This window comes from Oncorhynchus mykiss, chromosome 24 (genome assembly GCF_013265735.2).
Source record: "Oncorhynchus mykiss isolate Arlee chromosome 24, USDA_OmykA_1.1, whole genome shotgun sequence".
Lineage (NCBI taxonomy): Eukaryota > Metazoa > Chordata > Actinopteri > Salmoniformes > Salmonidae > Oncorhynchus > Oncorhynchus mykiss.
The window spans coordinates 12,458,520-12,479,480 of record NC_048588.1 but is presented as its reverse complement, the minus strand read 5'-3'; the positions used below and the strand labels follow the sequence as shown (position 1 = coordinate 12,479,480).

Sequence of the window (20,961 nt, the reverse complement as noted above, 5' to 3'; positions counted from 1 at the left end):
TATTACTAGTAAGCGAAGCGAGCTTAAAAGACTACCTCAAACGTCCTTGCTCTTCTTTCCCGTGAAATTTCTGCCTGGCACGTGTGTCTACATAAGATCGAAAAGAAAACTAAAGAAAACAGGCACAGTGTGCCTTTCAACACTGCCAAAAACCCAAAGCGTGTCAAATAATGTTGGTGATTCAAGCTCTAGGGATTTTGTAACTTTCAGTGAGAACATATGTTGTCAATGTAATTGAGGACATGAAGACTGGTGGGGTTCCTGCTGATCTTAAACAAGTCTTTCTTCTATTTACTCTATTACAACTCTATGCTGTGTGCCAACAACAAATACCTGTGGGCACCATCCATCTGGAGAGCTCCGTCCATGCACGCCTTGCATCAATGCTATGGCCTTAGTTGTGCCCAAAACCTGAGCAACTAACTATATGGAAGATCAAAAGTGATTTATTTTTCAACTTACTGCTTGCTCATTTGGGGAAATAGCTGTCAGGGGTGAAATAACATAAAAGTCACCTTTGGAAATGACAGAATGAACCTTACAATTTTTATATATATATTTAAATGTAAAAATGGAGACATACTATTCTATATCCTCTCCTCTCTAAATTGTTGATTTATTCTCTCCTCTCTCCTTTGTTTTTTTCCCTCTCTCAAGGAAGTTATTCCATGCTGGGAAAACAGACATGCATTTTCTCCCTCAAATGTTCCAGCTATCTGCATAGCGAAAATCGTACAATTTTCAATATCCTTGCTTCCCTACTCAATGTCCCGCCACAGTAAAGGAGCTTCATCGATTCACTTGTTCTACTCTCCAGTGAAGAAGAAGCTTTTGTATGGTGGTGGGGGATGGGGAGGAGTTCACCCCAGCAACCACAGGCCTCGCTCTGGATATGTGAGAGAAGATAGATTGGCCTGAAAGCCTGCTTCCTGGGGCCTACATTTTACTGACATAGAAGTCTCTGACAGCTAAAAGCTGGAACCTTCTCAGTTGCCGCAGCGACCCAGGCCTGACAGTCTATAAATGTGAGGTTATGGTGGATCCATGAGTGTCTCCTTTCACCCCAACACTGAGTCTGTGTCCTAATGGGTCATGGTCAAAGTAGTGCACTAAATAGGGAATAGGGTGTCATTTGGGATGCAACGCTGATTCTCTGCAACCAGTGCTCACAAGACAATACAAAATCAATCTCCTTTGTTGCACTCGGTTTCTGATTCAACAAGGCACAATTTTCCAAATTCCTTCTAAAGAGAGGGAGGCGTGGAAAAGTGCAGTCACTGTGACGTGTGGCCTGCAGAGGCATGTACTCTATGTACTGTAGATAGTCAAACTGTTCCCTGGCTCACCGCCACATCACAGAGACCCCCCACAGTTTGACAAAAAAGGACACTCAGAGGGTGCGTCCCAAATGGCACCCTATTCCCTATACAATGCTCTACTTTTGACCAGGGCCCGTAGAGTGAACTATGTAGGGAATAGGGTGCCATTGGGGACATACCCAAGCATATCTCTCCAGGAATAGCTGGCCAATTCAATAGGACAGGGCCTCTTAAGGCACAATCCGATTCAAATAGCTGCTACCTCGCATAAGATAGAGAGAATACCGAGATGTTAAGCCTACTCATTCATCATAATGTAACAAACATTTACAGAGTGAAAATGTTAATATGACATCTTTATAACTACATGTAAACCTTAACATAGTTCACATTGTTTGTTTGGACTGACACACACACACAGACACACACACACGCACACGTTGATTATGTTTGAACAAGGGACAACTTCTTTTTGGGTCCTTTATGTCGGTTGGACAATCAGAACCCTTTGGCTTGCATAACGCAGTTCAACCTTTACGTTGTATAATGCACAGTTATTTGCCTTCCTGCAAAAATTAAACACGGGTTCTGCTTCAGTGAAGCCATGGTCAAGGTTAGCTAGGCTACACTAACCAGCTTTGTCTGTCCATGACTATTGTGTAGGGGCTTGTCCACCCATTTGCGTCAGATCCTCGCATGGGAGCGTTGAGTTTTGTGATGTAAGTACCCATATTGAAATATCATTATTATACCATGTCAGTCATATTGTGTGTACCCATTAGTGTTCCGGTCTAATTGCTGTGGTCTAAGGGTCATTGTCCCTTCTGGTAATCCTATTTCTATGCATACCACTTCCCCTGATGTGTATAATATGTATAGAGTGTGATATACCACTAGATAGCTTCTGTGTATGTTTAAGGGGGCAAGCCAAGCCTTAATGGTTCAGAAAACCGCCCTCTTAACCACAGTTCCAGACCAGAACTACTGTGTATAGCCTAGTCAGACAAAATGATTCCCCTTTTATCATCTCCACTTCACCCAGCTGTTACGTAACATTCAATCTAATCAAAGCTGTCACTGAAACGTTCACGAGAGTAGAGGGAGAGGGGAAAACTGTGGAAACACGATATAGATCAGTTGATGTGGATCCCAGGCACCTCATGGAAACATTGACAGAGAAAATATATCTAAACATTTGCCCTTGGTTGGATGGGAGACTTTCATGATAAACAAACCTAGAACGTAAGTCCCTGTTGGGGAAACATTTAGCTAATCTCCATGCTGGATAACAGGCGCAGAGATGACGATGATGATGGTCCTTGGGTGAGGCTGTGGGGAGTTGGCGGTAGTCAACTTGATTTGCCAATTGGGTTTAGTATGTGTACTTTGAGAAAAGATCATTCATGCATGAAATAATCGTCTGACTTGTCATATTGGGCACTTCAAAGGAGGTACCTAAAAGACCATGTGACAATGACCCTGTTATTTATCAGGTTTGACTATAGATTTGAAGAGCAAATCCTTATTTTATCGCCATTGGATTATACTTCATGGTCATTTAATGCCATTCTGTAAAAAAATTTGTGGTATTATACAAGCAAGCAAAGAACTATCGGTTCCAAGGGTCTGTTCTGATTTGAATTATGATAGGTCTACAGATTTCATCCATTTTCCTTATTGCCATTGGAAGTGAACCATTTGTCTTCAGGGCACAGCGGGGAACCTGGCAAGGCGCTTCGGCAGATTTATTTTTCTTTTTTCACACTGATCCATAAGAATAGAATTTTGAATAGTTGGATTTTTGGGTTCAAATGAATATGCAAACTTAAACTCTCCTTCTCACAGTGGGCCAGAAAGCTGTGTGTGTGTGTGTGTGTGACTGTGTTGGTTTGCGTTTGTGTGACTGTGTGCATGCACGTGTTTGTTACAGCTATCGTTTTATAAGAGATCTTGAGAACATGAGTGATGAGGCTGCGAGACTCACACCCTAGGGTGAGTTTCTTTGGATTATTCAGTAAACATATTGGTCTAGTCACAGTGTTCGTGCAATGCTCCCCCAATGTAGTATAATATTAGATTGGGCTTTTAGACTCCAGAGTAGGCCATAAACATCAGAATGTACCACTCCTTTGGAGACAGCAAATCTATACCAAAATATTTGGCTCTCATTGGTTGGTGGTTGTATGCATTTGCTAAGACCAGGGTCATGTAAAGTTGGCTGAAACTGGGAGGGACGACCTGGACTGAAGAGCGTCTGCTAAATCAATTACCTGTAAAGCCACCAAATTTCTATTTCCGTTGAAAAACGTTTTAAAAACTGTTTCAGATGCATGTCCCAATGAACACAGACCAGATTTGCATATTCTAATTCAAATATTCCTTGATAACACTGCTATTTTACGTTTACGTGTTTTGGCAAAGCAGGCCCTGCACAGAATACCATTGTTCCCCGGTCAACCGGTGCTCCCCTCCTTGACTCACCATATGGCTTTGGCTAAAGATGGCGTCATCAGGATCAGGGCATGGACGCCTCGCAGACAGTGTTTTCTCTCTTCACACCTGTGTTAATTTATGGTGTAGCCTCTCGTTTGATCAACACAGAGAGACAAAGGCCAAACAAAGCTCTCAGGTAGAGAGGCGATGACTGTGTTTGATGTTGCAGCTCTGGGCCATTGTTTAAAGAAGATGGATTACCTATGTTCCATTCATGAACACATTCTGGCCCTTCTTAAATGGGGACGTGCTAGCTATACGGCTCTGAGTTATAAACGATTTAGCCAATGAAAAACGCTCAAATCAAAAGAAACTACTGGGCCTTAGCCTCAATGACCTCACTGTTACGGTCTGGAGAAAATGTGTTTGCATTCATGTTCATGTTAATGCTGATGACACTGATGTTAAATGTTGATGACACTAACGCTGAGAAATAGAATGCATTGTTATGTAGTTCTAGTGTATTGTACAGTTGTCATAAACATGCGTGAGCACCTTATAAAGGCTTATCATCTCACAACGATTCAAACTATTGAACAACCATTTTGTGTCAGAGGCAATCTCCTACAAAGAGAAACATAACGTTTAATTAGGCTTATAAGATATAAAAAGCACAAGTACATCAATTTATTTATTTTTTTGCCTCGTTTGATATTGAACAACAAATGGTATACACTTTAGGTCATTTTATTGGTTTTGGAAATGATCAACACCAGCTAATGTAAAACCTTGTGATGGAGTCCAGTTATAACACACTGACAGAGTTACATAGAGTCACATTCAAAGCATTAATATGTACAATTCCACACTCAAAAAGCCTTCACTGGTGTAAACTGAATTGGGATTGTAATGTCAAATCAGACATGTAATTAAGTGATAAATTGTATTTTCTCAATTCCCTCCCCTCAGACCTTCTCCTCCAATGTGTTTTGAGAAGGAGGCAAGGTGATAGGACAAGAGGAATTGAGGAAAGACGATTGAGAACGACATGAGGTGTTGACAAAAGGGAAGTTAGGGAGAAATGGCGAGACTTCAGTGGAATAGCAGCTAGCAGCCATTGCGTGCAGAACCCTTCTGACGAGAAATCAAATAAATGCCTAACAATACCACTTCTGTAAGTTAATTAATCACTGATAACTTGTTTTTATCATGGGGTAAACAAATGATTGTGTCTATAATGGCACCATACAGAGTACATAAGATAATTTGACAAACTTGTTTTTGTTCAGTACTCAAACAACTAGCAAAAAAAGCCACGTAACAAACTGACAGATTTGCAATGTGTTCCATGTGAAAACGGCACTCACAAGTTTGTCAAATTAGTTTTGTGTTGAACATGAACATTTCATGTGACGTGATACATTTGAGGACAGGACAACTGTCTTGCAAAACGCAAGCTACCCCTAATGTTCATCACAAAGGATTCAACAGGAACAGAGGTAACAGCTAGGAACGTGTTCAGGAGGGAATAAACATCACAGTACACAACATTCAGCACATCAGAACACACCTTGTCACTGGGGTTTGCTACTACTTTGTGACACGATGTACAAAAGGCATGTCCACAGACTACATAGTAAAGACAGACGAGACCTCTTCCAGCCATGTTTAAGGCAATTTAAAAGCATTTCCTACAGGTATTAATTCTCTTCGGTACCACTGGTATCCCTGGTCAATCTTTTTGAGCAATACACATTTTCACATTACAAATCGAACAAGCAAGTTAAACACAATCAAATAAATCAATCACGTTAACAAGAATACAGAAATAAAGAATGACTGCAATATTATGTTATTTTAAGACAAAGATGAGAGTGCAACGGATTGTGTAGGACACATTGGACCTCTGACATCAGACGTACGCTACTATGCTGCCTGCATGAGCTTCACCTGGCGTCAGACCTACTGTACACATATAAAGGCAATAATAAGCATCAGTAAGAGTGAGGAATGTCAAACACGGTGAACATCTTGTGTCACGGAATGCCAATGTTGAGAAGTCTTTGTGCCAGTTTCACAGACATAAGTTAGGCGATTGCACACCAGCAACATCCAAAAATATTTGGGTCATCTCAGATTGTTCTGCCAATTCTCACATAAAAACTTAATTGAGAGGAAGGATGTTTCACATGCTTTTTTGAGGCCCTTTGACCCTATAAGACCCTATGATCTGTGAACAGTATGTGGTACAGACATCTTGGTGTCATTATCCTCCTTATAGTGTGCTCTGAAATATGGAGTATGTCTAGATTTAAAAATAATAATAATCACATTAATTGTTTCAACATTAACAACATTATTATAAATATCTCAAAAGTACCTTTTTTGATTTAGCTTAGACATATTGTCTGGAACAACATGCTCTTAAAACACATCACATTTCCAGAGAGGGCTCTCTGCTACTTTCAAAGAAATTATCAATGATATACATCGAAATGTGCCGTACATTATAGGTCATTAACCAAATCACACCCTCCTGTAGGATTGCACATTCAGAAAATAGCAGAGACCACTGAAAATTGGATGTACTTGTATAGTATATCACTTAAAACCACCATTTCAGGCCCGTGGGAAAAGCGGCCATCAAGAGCTTCAAAGTGCAGTGGCCTTCATCATACAAGTTCAAAACGTGCGAGTGACCACTTTAACAGAAACGTATCAGTGGACCATATCAGTACGAGCCAGGCCTCAGGAGGATCCCAGGAGTAAGGGAGTACAGTATTAATGCAACACAGCACATGTGCTGCTCGGTGTAGAGCCAAGGGTATCAAAAGGAATAGGGGCATATAACAGAGAACACAAAGGCAAGTCATCCCGAAAGGGCAAAGCACGACACAGTAAGCCTAAAGTGGGGGAAGAAATCTAATTGGACTTCTCCAAACCACTAGCGATTCTAGTAAACTTCTAGCTCCAACAGGATGCAGAAAGACCACGAGGGATAACGATGGTGTGAAGTCCATCTGAAATTAGTTTGGTACAAAGCTGGAGGTTTTAGGAAGCAGGAAAAGGGTGGATTTGGGAAGTTTGGTGTGTTGGGCTTTTTGAGATCAGAGAGGTATTCTGATCAAACAGAAAACAGGTGCTGGGTAATCAAAGCTGCTCCGGATGTGTGGCCGATGTTTGAGACCCACAGGCGTCATGGACTAAATCGGAGACAGACCCGGATGTCCTCGGATCCAAAGTTTCAGCGGTGAAGGTGGCGACACATGAATAATGGAATTTATCCAGATGCGCCAGGCTGGACTTTCATCGGGGGCTATTCACTGACACAGTTGATTAAACGTGTGTGTGTGTGTGTGTGTGCGCGAGTATCTCTCCCACGGCTTTTATGGTGGTAGTTTCTCTGCGTTTTTGGACAGACTTTGCAGCAGGGTTTTCTGAAAGTGCTCCTCAGATGTTTCAGGGACGAGGAACTCGAGGAGAAGGTCCCAGATACAGTAGACCAGGTGTCTGTACAGGGTAAGAGTCACAGGTTAAAGGTCAGGGGTCTTCCAGAAATCTGCTGTCCAACATTTCCTCTCTCCAAAATTATACATAATTTCATTCTGGCAAGTTACAGGTGGACATTTTAAGTTTGTTTAAAATGTTGAAAACTTCATTTGTGGCTAGTGAATTTTACAATGGGTCAAATTACAACCTGATATTTCTGCAATTGTGTTGCAATTTCCCTAATTTACATCAAAGCATGATTTAGGCGAAAGCATACAGGCCAAGAGCATATACAGGCCAAATATATGTTTTTTTCAAGGTTTTACTGCTAACCTACAAAGCATTACATGGGCTTGCTCCTACCTATCTTTCTGATTTGGTCCTGCCGTACATACCTACACGTACGCTACGGTCACAAGACGCAGGCCTCCTAATTGTCCCTAGAATTTCTAAGCAAACAGCTGGAGGCAGGGCTTTCTCCTATAGAGCTCCATTTTTATGGAATGGTCTGCCTACCCGTGTGAGAGACGCAGACTCGGTCTCAACCTTTAAGTCTTTACTGAAGACTCATCTCTTCAGTGGGTCATATGATTGAGTGTAGTCTGGCCCAGGAGTGTGAAGGTGAACGGAAATCAAATCAAAATCAAATTCAATAATGTTTCAAACACTACAGGGAAAGGCTCTGGAGCAACGAACCGCCCTTGCTGTTTCTGCCTGGCCGGTTCCCCTCTTTCCACTGGGATTCTCTGCCTCTAACCCTATTACAGGGGCTGAGTCACTGGCTTACTGATGGGGCCACAGTGTCTCCTGACCCCTCCTGTCTCAGCCTCCAGTATTTATGCTGCAGTAGTTTATGTGTCCGGGGGCTAGGGTCAGTTTGTTAAATCTGGAGTACTTCTCCTGTCTTATCCGGTGTCCTGTGTGAATTTAAGTATGCTCTCTCTAATTATTTCTTTCTCTCTCTCTCTCTCGGAGGACCTGAGCCCTAGGACCATGCCTCAGGACTGCCTGGCATGATGACTCCTTGCTGTCCCCAGTCCACCTGGCCGTGCTGCTGCTCCAGTTTCAACTGTTCTGCCTGCGGCTATGGAATCCTGACCTGTTCACCGGATGTGCTACCTGTCCCAGACCTGCTATTTTTAACTCTCTAGAGACAGCAGGAGTGGTAGAGATACTCTTAATGATTTGCTGCACCCTCGACAACTACTGTGATTATTATTATTTGACCATGCTGGTCATTTATGAACATTTGAACATCTTGGCCATGTTCTGTTATAATCTCCACCCGGCACAGCCAGAAGAGGACTGGCCACCCCACATAGCCTGGTTCCTCTCTAGGTTTCTTCCTAGGTTTTGGCCTTTCTAGGGAGTTTTTCCTAGCCACCGTGCTTTTTCACCTGCATTGCTTGCTGTTTAGGGTTTTAGGCTGGGTTTCTGTACAGCACTTTGAGATATCAGCGGATGTAAAAGGGCTATATAAATACATTTGATTTGATTTGAAGAGGACCAAAACCTCCTACAAGGTTCAACGAGCCAAATTAGATCAGCAATGAAATCCTTACAATTGAGACAACTTTCTTGATTCTAACAGCATGTTTCAAACACTACAGGGACTTAGTTTTGTTGTAAATATATTATACTGTACCTTACACACCTTATTTGAACATTTCAATAAGAAGATTAATTGTGACACATGCTGCAATAATCAAAACTAACGTATCTCAAGAACAAAGGGCTGGCAATGTAGAAATCATCAGCTTTACCCACTGGAAACGTGTCTGGAAAGAGGTATATAATATCAAACACACTAGAAAACTTGGCTGATGCCCACTGATCCAAAACCAGCTCATCACTTGGCTTTAGAACCCTTTATCAACACCTCATGTCATGTTCCTTCATAATCTATTGCAAGACCATGATGTCAGGCTCTTTAAATCATGGCCAGACAGAGAGACAGGTAGTGTACGTTACTTTGTTGTGTGTGTGTGTGTGTGGTCACCTGTTTATGTAAGGGTCCTGCAGAGATTCCAGTGCAGTCTGCCAGCTTAGTTGGTATTTGTCTGAGCCCAGCATATCTGAGAGAAGATCTGTAAACACAGAAGAGTACAAATATAGGACCGTGAGGCCACACAGGACTCAACAGGGATAAGCTAAAAACCATAGCTAGTTGGATATAGTAATTTACATTAAATGCCATTGTATTGCACATAAGCAATATCTCCGACTGTAATACTGATGAATTGTATGTTTGCAGAGCTAGATAGGAATGAGTGTGTATAGGCCAGGAGTTTTTCCTGATCATGTGCTGTACTGGATTCCAGACCAAAGTTATAATTATAACCTGGTTCCTTTTTCATGGTCAGGTCACAAGGTCAGGATAAACTCCTGGGTCATGTTTATTAGTAAAGTTCATGAAAATGTTTTATACAAATAATAATTGGAACGGAAAAAGAAAAATTAGCGTTTCTTATTGAACAAGTCCATAATCCCCCGGTTTCAGTCCATTTCCTTCCATTTGGTGCCTAATGAACACGAGCCTGCCTCTTCATTATTAGTGATCCCTTACCTGGCAGTAGTCTCATGAGGCAGTGCAGAGACTGCTGCTTGGTGTCCTCCTTCTGTTGGTGGCTGCGCTCTGGGCGGGGCTGAGCTGGTAGGCTGCCCCCCGGCCACACAGCCTCCTGGAGCACCCGCAGGTAGATCACCCAGTACTGGGTACAGGTCAGGTTAGCCACGCTCACGTCAAGCCACCTGCAAGGGACAGACAACACACACATCAGGGATGTGATCAGGACAACATATTATAGATTGTATCTTTATTGATTTACTGTCTATTCGGAAAGTATTCAGACCCGTTGACTTATTCCACATCCTGTTATTTTACAGTCTTATTCTAAAATTGATTTTTTTTAAAATTCTCCATCAATCTACATACAGTACCCCATAATAACAAAGCAAAAACCTATTTTTTGTAAACATTTTCGCAAATGTATAAAAAATAAAACTGAAATCACATTTACATAAGTATTCAGACCCTTTACTCAGTTTATTTATATATATATATATATATATATATATATATATATATATATATATATATGAAAGATGAACAGATCGGTCCTTGATGAAAACCTGCTCCAGAGCACTCAGGACCTCCGACTGGGTTCCTGAGCACAGACTTAAACCCTGAAATAGCTGTGCAGCGACGCTCCCCATCCAACCTGACAAGAGCTTGAAGGAATCTTCGGAGAAGTATGGAGAATATATATTGGGAGTTTTTCCCATACTTCTCCGCAGATTCCTTCAAGTTCTGTCAGGTTGGATGGGGAGCGTCGCTGCACAGCTATTTCCGGGTTTAAGTCTGTGTTCAGGAACGCAGTCGGAGGTCCTGAGTGCTCTGGAGCAGGTTTTCATCAAGGACTGATCTGTTCATCTTTCCCTCGACCCTGACTAGTCTCCCAGTCCCTGCCTCTGTAAAACATCCCCACAGCATGATGCTGCCACCACACTTCACCGTAGGGATCCCATGTCCACAGAGGAACTCTAGAGCTCTGTCAGTGACCATCAGGTTCTTGTTCACCTCCTTCACCAAGGCCCTTCTCCCCCAATTGCTCAGTTTGGCCAGGCGGCCAGCTCTAGGAAGAGTCTTGGTGGTTCCAAACTTCTTCCACTTAAGAATGATGGAGGCCAAGGTGTCCTTGGGGACCTTCAATGCTGCAGAATTTTTTTTGGTACCCTTCCCCAGATCTGTGCCCCAACACAATCCTGTCAGGGAGCTCTACGGACGATTTCTTCGATCTCATGGCTTGGTTTTTGCTCTGACATGCGATGTCAACTGTGGGAGCTTATATAGACAGGTGTGTCTTTCCAAATCATGTCCAATTAATTGAATTTACCACAGGTGGACTCCAGTCAAGTTGCAGAAACATCTCAAAGATGATCAATGGAAACCGGATGCACCTGAGCTACATTGAGTCCCATAGCAAAGGGTCAGAATACTTACGTAAATAAGTATTTTTATGTACAGAAATATCGAAAAACCTGTTTTCTCTTTGTCATTATGGGGTATTGTGTGTAGATTGAAGGAGGGGGAAAAACAAGGCTGTAACGTAACAAAATGTGGAAAAAGTCAAGGGGCCTGAATATTTTCTGAAAGCACTGTAGAGCTGTAAAGATAGGAGGTCAGTGTGGGAGTAGGGTAAATGTTCATGAATAGAGGCTGATGGCAGAGAAGCAGAAATTCCTGATGAATCAGGGAATATCACATCAGTAAAATTACCAGGGCAACATAGAAAGTATCACTGAGTATGAATAGAGAATGACGGCAAAAAGTTAGGAATTCCTGATGTAGCAGCAAAAAGCAGCACATCCCTGCACGCTATACAACAGATATGATACTACTAGATAACAGATACTATTCCAATGGAATAATTCCAAGAGTGCAAACCCTCCATGTCTGTCATTCCAGGTAGGCTCAACCAAATGCTCAGCGTATTTGGAAGATTTAAAATACTAGGCTATTTGGACACGAGACGGTATTGCCTTTTTGCTTGGTTCGTGCAGCATGTGCCAAAGCAGCAAGCGGACGTGAGGCAGCCTTGACATTCATCCAGACTGCGCATCTACAGCATTGACAAGCTAAGATGTACCTGTGGAACTCATTTACGTGGTGAAATACCACCTGGCTGCACAGGTCAAGGCACAGTGCAATCCCGATGTCATCACAGTTCCTTTCGTTGAAACATCAATTTACTTCTGACAAGGTAAACCGTTCACTTCTGACAAGGTAAACCGTCCACTTCTGACAAGGTAAACCGGCCACTTCTGACAAGGTAAACCGTTCACTTCTGACAAGGTAAACCGTTCACTTCTGACAAGGTAAACCGTCCACTTCTGACAAGGTAAACCGGCCACTTCTGACAAGGTAAACCGTTCACTTCTGACAAGGTAAACCGGCCACTTCTGACAAGGTCAACCGTCCACTTCTGACAAGGTAAACCGTCCACTTCTGACAAGGTAAACCGGCCACTTCTGACAAGGTAAACCGTCCACTTCTGACAAGGTAAACCGTCCACTTCTGACAAGGTCAACCGTCCACTTCTGACAAGGTAAACCGTCCACTTCTGACAAGGTCAACCGTCCACTTCTGACAAGGTAAACCGTCCACTTCTGACAAGGTAAACCGTCCACTTCTGACAAGGTAAACCGTCCACTTCTGACAAGGTAAACCGTCCACTTCTGACAAGGTAAACCGTCCACTTCTGACAAGGTAAACCGGCCACTTCTGACAAGGTAAACCGTCCACTTCTGACAAGGTAAACCGGCCACTTCTGACAAGGTAAACCGTCCACTTCTGACAAGGTAAACCGTCCACTTCTGACAAGGTAAACCGTCCACTTCTGACAAGGTAAACTGTCCACTTCTAAAGGAAGACTTTGTGTATGGCGATACTGTCACATAGAGAGGATATTTAACTCCCAACGAGATTAAAACCCAGACTGACTTACATAATGTAGGCACAGAACGCAACAACCCGCCATCCACATAACGTGCAGAGGTTTTTTGAGCACAAGGTAATGGCCGTACAACGATAACCTTATAGAAATACAGTAGATGGTGTTAATCAACTAAATGAAAGCAGACCAAAGAACGTGCCATGCCTGTAAAATGATCGGTGCGTTTCCAGTCATACACACACAGCGAGAGAAGATTTGCTGGTGGTCTCTTGAGTAGGACTTAAGCAAAGAGAGAACACAAATAGTGGTTGTATCCAGACTGTATTCAATTGGATGAGAGACTTGATCAAAATCATGTAATAACACTCTGCAGATGTTACATAATACTGTAAAATGCCACTAAAATATGTTCAACAGAATATGTCCTTCAAGGCAAAATGTCATTTATCGTTCATGGCACATTTGATGTTCCTTTAATTGAGTTATTTCATGACAGGATCTTTCGTCCTGTGTTGCCACACACTGTTGAGGGACATGGACGGCCCTTGTTCGTGTTCTTTTCACTACCTTGCACCTTCTCATTGTTAATATGTTTCATAACAGCGAGGCTGGCCTCCCAAACCAATGACATCCTGACATCTGTGTGGAACCATGATGTGGGACTGTGAGATAATGTTACTATAAAGCCTATGAAGGATTGCCTGCTAAGAACCTCTGGCAAGATTGATGTGAGCAATTATTATAGTTGCACATATGTTGTATGCCTTGGAGGGAGAGTGAAGATAAGTTAATAGGAAAAATACATTCCAATGAGAGACCTTCTGAGTTCAACTAACAAATAACAATGACTAGGAGTTCTGAGAAAATACAAGTTACGTAACACAAGTAATATGGATTCCTTACAAAAATGTGTTGCACATTGAGCTCAATACTTCCTTGACTGAAGAAACTGTCATGTCTCACAGAGCAGCTATGAATTCTGGGAAGTGAACCTTGGCATTTGTTTGCCACGGATCTCCTACTCTTCTGAAGTTAACTCTGCAGTTTTATTTTAGCCCCCTCGGAAGGTGGACAATGATGAGTATTCTGTTCAACGCCACATACAGTACCGACCGGAGGCAAGCGCATTAGCCTAAATCATGGTCGCTTACGACGACAAAACAGCAGAGGCGAGTCGAAAACACAAAGACGTGGGCACGAGCTGCCAAGGCCAAACAGACTTTCTTTCAGCCAAACATTATTTTTTCCCCTCATTTGGGAAAATCTTTGGACATTGCGGCAGATCCTGCTGAAAGCATTGGGAACCTCCCAAGTCTCCCCAGTCTATAATGTCATGGGAGGGCTGGTCTGGTCTGGTCTGACATGCACGCGGTCGTGGTTTATGTCTTGGGGAAGGAGCAGTCACTCCAGCTCCTCCTACCCAGTCACTGGGGAGATTTATAGCAGCCCGACTGCACTATTTCATCAGGAAACACCGAGGCCCTGGAAACACTCAGAGCGGTGATGTCTTTCACAGTCGGCATCAGAGTAAGTCATGTTCACGTTGAAATAACCTCGCCCTGACTCGGTGCACCTGGTGAAGGTCTCCTGCCATGAGTAACCATGCAGGGAAACCAACCGAATAAGTAAGTCTACACAGTGGGCGATGTTGTCTCTGGAAAAGATTGTGCATCTTGCTATATCGATGAACGGCACCCAATTCCCACCACCACATACTTTCTAAATATGTAATACAATACAGTACTTATTACAGTATCATTGATGAAAATGATGCAACACAAAGTGCAATAGCTAACCAGCCACTCAACATCGGCGTCGGTGGATGGAATGCAGGCCTCTCTGGGATAACAAGAAGACAAAAGCTGCACTGGTCCAGACAAACCATTTAAGGGCTGACGTTGGACCATAGCTAATGTAAGGAGATGGAACTAAAAAAGTGAGTTGTTCGGAATCAACAGTAGTACATTTTATTCCTACTGCTGACCCGTCGGGCCGTTTATGAAGTGCAGTCCATTTTGACTGGCGGCGGCTTTGACAGGGACACGCAGCATTAGCAGAGAATACATTTCTCCACCTCAGGAAGAATGGGAAAAAAGGGGGTTACTAAAGCTCTCCCATAGCCAGCCATGTTTAAACAATCCCGTTTCAAATTCTAATAGGTGCCTTGATTTCTTCTGACACTGCAAAAACATCAACGTGACAACTATATTTATTTTGAAGTGCCTAATTGACATGTGAAATTTGCTGGGAAAAATTGACACAGTCCACGACGTGGTGTTGTGTCGGGTGGGCAATGGAAAGGGGAGTGAGAAAGACAGTTAATTCATCGTCTGTGACAGACAGAGACCGACCCTGATGCACATGCTGGGAGGAACCCTTTAACATCAGCAGATTTGGAGCATATTGGCTCTGCTAGTTGATTGTCATTTCTCCTCACTGGAGCCCTTGTTGGAACTCGCTAGCTGTTCGAAGTGAGATGATAGAAGTAGTGGACCACTCTCTCACCTTCATGTAATACCTTGACACACACAGGGTTAATGAAAAAAATGAATGGAAAAGCATCTCCTTGGCTTTTTTTTTTACGTAGACCAGGGGTGTCAAACTCATTCCGTGGAGGGCCTAGTGTCTGTGTGTTTTTGGTTTTTCCTTTCAATTAAGACATGGACAACCAGGTGAGAGGATTTCTATACTAATTGGTGACCTTAATTCATCGATCGAGTACAAGGGAGGAGCGAAAACCTGCAGACACTTAGCCCTCCGTGGAATGAGTTTGACACGTGACGTAGACGATTATCTTATCAAAATGAGGACTTTAGGATTGAGAAGTCCATCATGAAGAAGGCCCTATAGCACTTGAGAATGAAGAACCTGTGCTTTATTGTTAGGGATATTCTGCCATGGCAGTGGGATGCGAGCCTGTCAAACCAGTTTAAAACGCGAGGCCTGTCTGGGTTCAGACTAACACTCATTCCATGTGATCTGTGTAAAACCATCCGGTGCCAATCACATAAACTGTAGTTGTTATTCTAAAGTCTTGGGTGAAAATAGCACAAGGACTTGGGACTCGGCAGCCAATAGTAAAAACACTTTTTCAAACAATAATGTGGAGGAAGACATGAAAGTGTTTTTATAGAGCTCAAACAAAATGGGGAAAATAAAATTACTACTTTCTCTAACGTCGGACTCCAGCACAGCTGAACTAGCAGACATTGCGTACTAATTTAGAAATAGCCGCTGGATTAAAAAACACATTCAAATCCTGCATCACACTTCAGTTTAAATTACAACAACGCTTAACAATCGGCTAGATGACCTAAGAAAAATATGATGCATTTCCACTTCACTCACGACTCAAAATTGCATTGAGTTAATTACCAGAATCAAAACATCGAACAAAAATCAGAATGATGGATTTTAAGCATGTCCAGGGTGCAGGTGTTAGTGAATGCAGGTGTACTGTGTGTGCACTGGGTAATTAAACAAAAAAAGGCCATCGTCCATCCATCCATCCAACTGCTAGCTGAATTCCCACAATGCTGTTGCCAAACAGAGCAAGATGCCAAGGCAGCCAAAGAGCTGAATTCCATCAATCTATTTAGCTAGCAGAATAATCAAACTGGGAATGGAGGTCTGTAGCCAGCCTTTAAACAACTCATTACATGTTAACAGACTGTTCCACAAACCCAGAGGCACACTGGACTGAGACAAAGTGTTCCTCCTCAGTGCAACGTGTCTGCTTTAGCTCACAGTTATCATTTGCATCAACAATAGTAAAGCCCATGTCATACACAACAAGAGCATTTTACTCCTCAAACACCTAATACAAGGTCCAGGGAAAGATTCCAAGGGTCTTAAAGGGATACTTCAAGATTTTGGCAACAATCTACTTCCCCAGAGTCAGAGGAACTCGTGGATGCCATTTTCATGTGTCTGCGTGCAGTTTGAAGGAAGTTGTTAACTAGCTTTAGCTCAATGACTGGAAGTCCATGGGTATCTGCTAGCATGTTAGTAGATACCCTTAGACTTCCAGTCACTGTGCTAACGTTAGTTTGTACTGGACACAGACATAAAAATAGTATACACGAGTTCATCTGACTCTGGGGAAGTGCCAAAATCCCGAAGTATCCCTTTAATGGAGGACTCGTTTGTTTGTAAAAAAACGAAACAACACAACCACACGGACGTAATAAAGAGTGAAAGACAAACAAATAAACAAGTATTTACAGTACGGCTGGTAATACGAGAGCGCCGTCTTTATCCGCCGGCTACATCCCCAAAGTGGCTCCAGATGGGCTGTGCTGCAAAAACTCGCTAGCCTTATAATGAACGAACATGGCCTTTAGCTACAGACCAACAACACTGGCTGGAGAGGGGGACAGCTGGGGATTATTTCTGACCAAAGAGACCACCATATCGTACAACAACAAAATGCATGCTACTCCTCAGTCCAAAGACAATAGAAAATGGTATGGCTAGGCCACCGCTAACTGCTGATCACCTGAAACACAAAGCCATTCTCCATGTATCAGAGCACTAATGACACATCCACAAAACGTCTATTTGGAACTTTAACCATAAGCAAAAAGAAACAACTTAGGAGCTTGAGTTGGGATAAAAGGGAACAGAAATGTCTTCCGACAGACGGATGTCATCTCATCTGCGTGACACCTTTCTTCCAACAGCGGTAAAAGCACCTCTACTTCAGTCAGAGGCGCTGCGGCTGCATCTCGACCCTGATAACATCTCTGCACATCGATGTGAAGCCAAGAAATTGTGTACTCTGGGTCTCAATTAGTCTCAGCCCTCAAGGCCAAGTGCTACATCAGAAGTTTGTGTAAAGTACAAGAGGAGAGATCTCTGGCTTAAATCAAAGCCAAGCCAGAGTTTACATCTCCGAAAGAGGAGAACATTGGGCAGATGGCCTGAGCAATAAGGCGCATCATCGAGGGGCTCTTGAGAGGTCTGTCTCTGTCTGACAATTCCTGTTGGATGTCTGCTAGAGGAAACTCGACTGTCTATATGTCCAGAAGAGGGGGGGTTTAAGGCTGATAGTTCTGTGTGATGAGGGGTGTGGGGGACAGGGGCATAATTTTCAACTTATAAACAGTCAGGATGTTGCCCCCCCCCACCATAAAAAAGCTGTGGCCTCTTCACTTGAGAGCTCACAGGGAAGAGCACATATTTTTTTCTTATGACCCAACATCTTGACTGTCCATAAATTGGAAAGGACTTACGGGAAGTCTGCCGCTGTATGACTCATGTTAATTACAGGCCCAGCAGAACCTCATAAGGAATAGAGGTTGGGGGGCTGACAAATAATGACACAGCAGAGTGGGGGCTATTCAGTGGCAGTGCTGGGGCATCATTATGAAGAGCTTTAGCACTGCAGGCATACTATAGACATGCACTACTTGGCTCACTGCAGCTCCCACTAAAAGGGGCTTTAAGGGGCAATGTTATAATTCTCCTCTGGATCTGACAATGCCTTGGAGGGAGACTCATGAGACTGTTAAAAACCAGGGGTGGATATTGTGTGTGAAGTCCTGTGAACACGTGTGGTTGCACATAGGCCTACCAGCACAGTGTGATCATCAGAGGGAGACTGATAGCTTGGTGAACACCTCAAATAACCCCTAATGACCTCAACAGAACACACTATGTTGTGCTTCTACATTGGCCTATTAGGCAAGCTTAACAAATTGCGTTCAATCCGAATCTGTAGTAGAGACATGGAGAGCATTTCATTAAAACTCACACGATGCAATCCAAAATCCCTTAACAATCTCCCTCTGTTCTTTGCACACAAATGGCCAAGAGAGGTAAAAATACTAAATGAATAAGAAAAAGGATGGTAGAACAACATGTTAACAAAGATTCAGAAGCCTTTTGCGAAATATTTTCATTACAGAACCATAGACTATCAAGGGTTAACTATAAGGTGATAGCTCGAGCTATTAAAATGCCATAGTTATCTTGTTGCCAGAGAGTTCTTTAAGTTTCTTAAATTCATTATAATGGCAGTCTCCTCTGTGATTGTTCATGGAATGCATTCAATACACTTCCAGTGTTGATATTACAGCACAAAGTGCTTGGTAAACATAACCACGTGGCAGACTTGAGCTGTGCTTACCGTAACCACCTCCAAGAGTGGGAAGTCATTTGGATGGGACAAAATAAGCAGTCGGTGTTAGTAAAAGTGTTAGTAAAAGCCCCACTCTATACAGCCGACTTCCTGGTAAGAATGGAGGAGTGTGATCATCTGGGGTGCATTTCTCTTCAAATAGATCCATCTCCACTGTGGTCTTTATTCTGAAAACCTTGTATGGTGTCTGGTGTCCTAATCATTCTGGCATGCCTGGGTAAGTGAGGAGAGCGCTGCATCAGAGAACTAGTGCTTACCAGACCTGGGTTCAAAAAGTATTTGAAATATTTTGAATACTTGTGTTTGCTTGAGCCTGCCTGGAATGTGTCAGATGGATGGGGTTTGCACTCTTATAACTATTTCAGTGGTCCCATTCCACCAGGCGAGCTCAATCAAGCACAGCTTAAGTATTGGAAAGATTTCAAGTACTATTTTTTAAACCCAGGTCTTGTGCTAACATCTTCCGTTGAAACCTCTGTAGAGCCAATTAGCATCCAAAAGGTGTCTGGCAGACTGAGGCCTCCAGGCAGCCTTCAGACTCCAGGCGGATCGTGAGCCAGAAAGGCCAGCAGTAGCAGGAGCAGCACAGTATAGTAAAGTATTACCTAGTTCTCCTCTGGCCTCCACAGGCATTTGATGTGTCTGTTTCCACTGAGGCGCAGGCTGGCATAGCCTAACCAGGTATGGTCTGGCATCATCAGATCACCGTCTACATCCACCATCTACCCCATCCGTGCTATGTCGGTGTATGTGTGTGTGCACGTTTGACTATACTTGTGAGGACCAGAAGACCTCACAAGAAAAGTAAACCAACTCAAATTCAGAGAAGTGAGGAAATGTTGCTGTCCTCCCTTGTACAAATACAATTTCGGGGTTCGGTTATGGTTATGATTAGGATTAGGGGTTTGTGGTTAGGTTCAGAATTTGTGTTAGGTAAATATGATTTTGAATGGGGATCAATTGTTGGTCCTCACAAATAGAGTAAGACATATCTCTGTGTGTGTGCATCTGCGTGTGTCTTGTGTGTGTCAGGGGCTGTTTTTATTGGGAGTGTCGTGGCACCGCATTTCATCGGCTGGTCAACACACTGACATCTAACGTTACCGACCGTGTGTGGCTGGGGCAGGTTTTCAGAAAGGCTGATTTCACAGTCTAGTGCATCGCGCCAGGGACAATTTGAGGCTGTGTCTCTCCAACATCCATCTCAAAGTGCCCTTTTCCTGCTAATAGTCTCTCAGACTGAAGATCATATCCCCCTTTGATTCACTTGCGCATAGGGCAGACTCTATACCAACGATTGTGGTCTGGAGGACTACGGCATTTTAGCTACCATGAAAACCACCAGAATAATTATCTCATTACAGACTATCTAAAAGATCCTCAATTACAGGAAATGGGATAAAGCTGAGAAAGATTGGATACTGAAATGCCGTGGAAAGCAAAGAAAGTATAAGGAAAATGTTATACACCTAACATTCCAATAGGATTTGGGTACTGGCTTGACACCCAACACAGCTCATAGAAGTCAGAAACAGTATTTGCATGCCTGTCGCATACCTGTCGCATGAGTTACTTTGCCAATAGCTTGTTTCAATTCATCGTTGTCATTCGCAAACCCTTCACTGCCATACATATTAGTAAAGGAGAGTGATTGAATATATGCAGCCTATGAGACAGTTATAGAAGACGTAGTAGCAGACCAGTCAGTCTGGGTGAAATACACGTCTCTCACATGAGAAATGAGAGGAGGAACCTGCCAGACAGTATTCCTCTCTGTTAGTAATTACTTGTGGGTTGGGGCTTGCCAGGACAGAGCAATATACGGCAGCAGGTGACATGTCATCCTGAAAAGAAAATCACCCAGCAGAATTTCCTTGTGGTCGGAGCGGCACACGACGAGAAGAATACCAGGAACCATGAGCGACCGCCAGCCCAAGATAAGCACGGACCGAGAGAGGGTGATGGAGAGGAGCTGTACTCGCCAAGATCCCATCCTTACGAAAAAAGATTGCTGTCAAAGTGGATTGGAGTCAGAGTGCAGTATCACTGCAGTACGTGTCAGTGGCAGTATGCTGCATCTACAATACCACAGACCAACTTTGGGAAACACTGGTATAACCTA

General features: G+C 43.1%; 1 protein-coding gene across 1 annotated transcript in view; it reads right to left on the bottom strand.

Annotated features, from left to right (window-relative positions):
* Positions 1 to 4,433: 4,433 nt before the first annotated feature.
* Positions 4,434 to 20,961, bottom strand: part of snx19b (sorting nexin 19b) — a 36,099-nt gene continuing 19,571 nt past the window's right edge. The window contains exons 10-12 of the mRNA XM_021582284.2: positions 9,808 to 9,992; positions 9,241 to 9,328; positions 4,434 to 7,262 (exon numbers count right to left, since the gene is read on the bottom strand). Of these exons, the coding sequence (XP_021437959.2) occupies positions 7,139 to 7,262; positions 9,241 to 9,328; positions 9,808 to 9,992 (397 nt within the window). The 3' untranslated portion in view covers positions 4,434 to 7,138. The remainder of the gene's footprint in view (positions 7,263 to 9,240; positions 9,329 to 9,807; positions 9,993 to 20,961) is intronic.